Consider the following 3384-nt stretch of genomic DNA (forward strand, 5'->3'; position numbering starts at 1 on the left):
GCAAGCAATCTCCTGCAAAGGGTGCAGGGATACTCAACACCCTGCAGCCCGTGCTTGGGGGAGCGCTGCAGCTGGTGCCAAGGGCTCAGCAGGGCCATTTTATTAACTTCATAATAGAGATACAACCTAATTCTCCTATGGCTAAGGCAAAGCCACCCCTCTCCATGCCTCTCCAAGCCATGGTCCATGGGTTGGGAGCCCCAGCTCATTATCACCTCTCTGACGTGTCCCCAGGTCCCCTGTGCAGCCCGTGCTTGGGGGAGCGCTGCAGCTGGTGCCAAGGGCTCAGCAGGGCCATTTTATTAACTTCATAATAGAGATACAACCTAATTCTCCTATGGCTAAGGCAAAGCCACCCCTCTCCATGCCTCTCCAAGCCATGGTCCATGGGTTGGGAGCCCCAGCTCATTATCACCTCTCTGACGTGTCCCCAGGTCCCCTGTCCCACCCTGGAAGCAGCCGATGGAGAAGGAGGCTCGTGGTAGCACCTACCGTGGAGGGCGTTCCGGGATGGAGAGGGAACACGCAGACAGGGCAGCAGGGAGGGAGGACCGTGAGCGCAGTGGGAGGGAAGAGAGCCACGTTACAGAAAGCATCAACAAAGGACCCACAGCGAGGTGGGGAATCGGGGTTTGTACGGCCCCATCGAGCCCCAGGGGATGGCAGCCCTCGCCCTCCATCGGGGAATCCCACCCCACATCTCCCACCACCGTGGGGGCGTGCAGATGGGCAGGTATGATGGAGCATCTCCACTCAGCGCTCATCTCTCCAGCCCTGCCTGCATGCCCGTGGTGCCCACATGGCTCTGAAGAGCAGGAACAGATGCCCAAAATCTCCCACCCCCTCCAAATGGGTCAGGGCCATTGAAATGGCCAGGATCGCCCCAAGCCCACTGATACTAAAGCCTCCTTCCTGCTGGCCCCCCAGGATGGGGAGATGGCCCCAGCTCCACTCCGTGCACCAGCACCTGCCTCTTGAGCATTGGCTTTTTGGGGACCCCAAACTGGTGGGCGTTTTGCCCTGGTGGTCCTCCCCTCTCAGCTAAAGGCACAGCTCAATGAAACGAGGACAACTCAGAGGAAGGCAGGGAGACGTAAGGGATTAAATTAACATTTCTTGGTTCAGGTGAAGCATTGGCAGGTCCAGGCCAGCTTGTCCCTGGCCCCATCCGGGCCACCAGGCACTGGAGGAGGACAGTGCTGCTGTCTCAGCTGCAGGCTCATGTCTGCACTGTCCCATCCCAGGATCCTAGTGGCTCCATCCCCCTCTGCTGCCTGAGCTACGAGTGCCCCGACACGGATCGTAACTCAACTGGAGGGATCATCCTACACCACCAAGCGCAGGACAAGGCCAAGCAGTCCATAAGGACGTCACCTGGTTGCCCGACTTCATGTCCTTCATGTTCATGGCGTTCTTCATGCCTTTGCCCTTCTCCTTCTTGTTCTTCTTCTTCTTGCAGCAGCACTTCTTGCAGATGCAGAAGCAGCAGGTGAGGATGAGGAGTCCGGCTACCACCGCGATGGCAATGAGGGCCCAGGGCGGCACTGCGGGCAAAAGCCAGTATCATCGTCAGCCCTGCAGCTCCCTCCCAGCCCCAGCCACCCCACCACCTTGTCCCACATGCTGCACTGGAACCCGAGCGGTGGTGGGGTCATGAGGAGGGTGATACCTGGAAAAGGAAGCAGCTACTCACGGGGGATCTTGTTGAGCTCATTCATGAACTTGTCCTTCAGCTTGGTGAACATGTCCTCCTTGCCCTCGCCCGGCCCGGCAGCCTCGGTGGAGTTCTCCATCGTGGCCATGGGCATCGTGGTGGCCGTGGCCTCCGGGGCCATCATGGATGCTTGCTTGAACGTCATGGTGGGTCAGGGGCTCCCTGAAACACAACATCACCCCGGTGGTCACCCAGGTCCCTGCTGCCCCCACCCCTCCCCGTGCCCAGGCTGCGTCCCTGAGCAGCCGTCTGCACCGAGTACATCTGCATTGACAGCAGGGCCACAACAGGGCGCTTGATCTTCTGCTAGAGGAGCGTAGAGCCCAATGGTTATGAAGGACATGAGGGTCCAGACACCTGGATTCCCTCACAAGCAATGGGAAGCCCAGTCGACCCCCATGTTTCCTGACCCTTGACATCTCCATAGCCACCAGGAGCATCACCCAGCATCACGTCAATGCTGGTGCCAGCTCCGAGCCTCCTGGGGACATTGAGGACACTCCTAGGGGGATGTTCACCCGGTGAGGCCCCATGGGATGAGAGAAGGGGTGTTTGCATCCCCAGAAGAAATGAGCAAGGTTAGTTTGGACAAAGCCAGCCCCACTGCCTCCCCCTTTTCTCCGGCAGGGACCTATCAGGCACCTGCAGACCCAACACATGGCAGCAGCCAGACCTCTCTTTATGCAGGGACCCAGCGCTGGTGTGGGACCCTCAGGACTTGCTCCCAGCCCTGGGAGAGCTTCCAAGGATGGGAACAGGAGAGGAGCAGCACATTGCTCTTCCTCCAGCCCCAGGGAGCTTTTGCAGGGCACATTTTGAGGATGGATGCAAGTAGGGAAGAGCTGGCTCTACACAGCCATGGTAGGCTCAGCGTGCACATCAAAGGGTCAGCCCTTTCACCATGTCACAGGTACCATGTCCTGGGTGGCTCAAGGCTCCTGTCCGCCTCCCAGTCCCGCAGAGCCCAGCTCCCCCAGCCAGCCCCGCTCCCTGACAGGGCATGGGGAAGGTGCTCGGCTCACTGCCAGGGCTGCAGCACCCCCCCACCCCAGCCCAGCAGGGCCTGAAGCACCCCCCCAAGGACAGGGACACCCACTCCATGCAGATGTGGCATTTGGTCCTGCAAGCAGAGCTGGTACAAAGTGCCTCCACAACCCAGCTCTGAACCCAAAGTGCCTCCATGACCCAGCTCCAACCCCAAAGTGCCTCCTTGACCCTGCTCCAGCCCCAAAGTGCCTCCACGACCCAGCTCTGGACCCAAAGTGCCTCTAACCCAGCAGAAGGCAAGCTTGCAAAGGGAAGATCACAAGGCAAGAAGCCAAGGGAATTAACAGTGTCGGTGGGATTAAGAAAGATAAAAGGCTATTCAGTGGGGAAGCAAACAGCTGAGGGGGAGTGCAGATAACCAAGGAAGGAGTTTCTGGGGGCACATGAGCTCTGGCTCTGGAGCTCTGGAGACAAGTCTGATGAGGAGCGGCTGAGGGAACTGGGGTTGTTTAGCCTGGAGAAAAGGAGGCTGAGGGGAGACCTTATCGCTCTCTACAACTACCTGAAACGAGGTTGTAGTGAGGTGGGGTTCGGTCTCTTCTCCCAAGTAACAAGCGATAGGACGAGAGGAAATGGCCTCAAGTTGCGGCAGGGGAGGTTTAGATTGGACGTGAGGGAAAAGT

The 3384-nt window shown here is 58.8% G+C and overlaps 1 protein-coding gene across 2 annotated transcripts in view; it reads right to left on the reverse strand.

The window, feature by feature from the left end:
- The window catches only part of SYT2 (synaptotagmin 2), a 5392-nt gene extending 3533 nt beyond the window's left edge, over positions 1-1859 (reverse strand). The window contains exons 1-2 of one of the 2 annotated variants that reach the window (XM_009281891.1): positions 1694-1859; positions 1375-1544 (exon numbers count right to left, since the gene is read on the reverse strand). In XM_009281891.1, coding sequence (XP_009280166.1) covers positions 1375-1544; positions 1694-1859 — 336 coding nt within the window. The remainder of the gene's footprint in view (positions 1-1374; positions 1545-1693) is intronic. The other variant, XM_019472731.1, reaches the window with a different exon arrangement.
- Positions 1860-3384: the final 1525 nt, after the last annotated feature.

This window comes from Aptenodytes forsteri, unplaced genomic scaffold (assembly GCF_000699145.1).
Source record: "Aptenodytes forsteri isolate BGI_AS27 unplaced genomic scaffold, ASM69914v1 Scaffold213, whole genome shotgun sequence".
NCBI classification, from domain to species: domain Eukaryota; kingdom Metazoa; phylum Chordata; class Aves; order Sphenisciformes; family Spheniscidae; genus Aptenodytes; species Aptenodytes forsteri.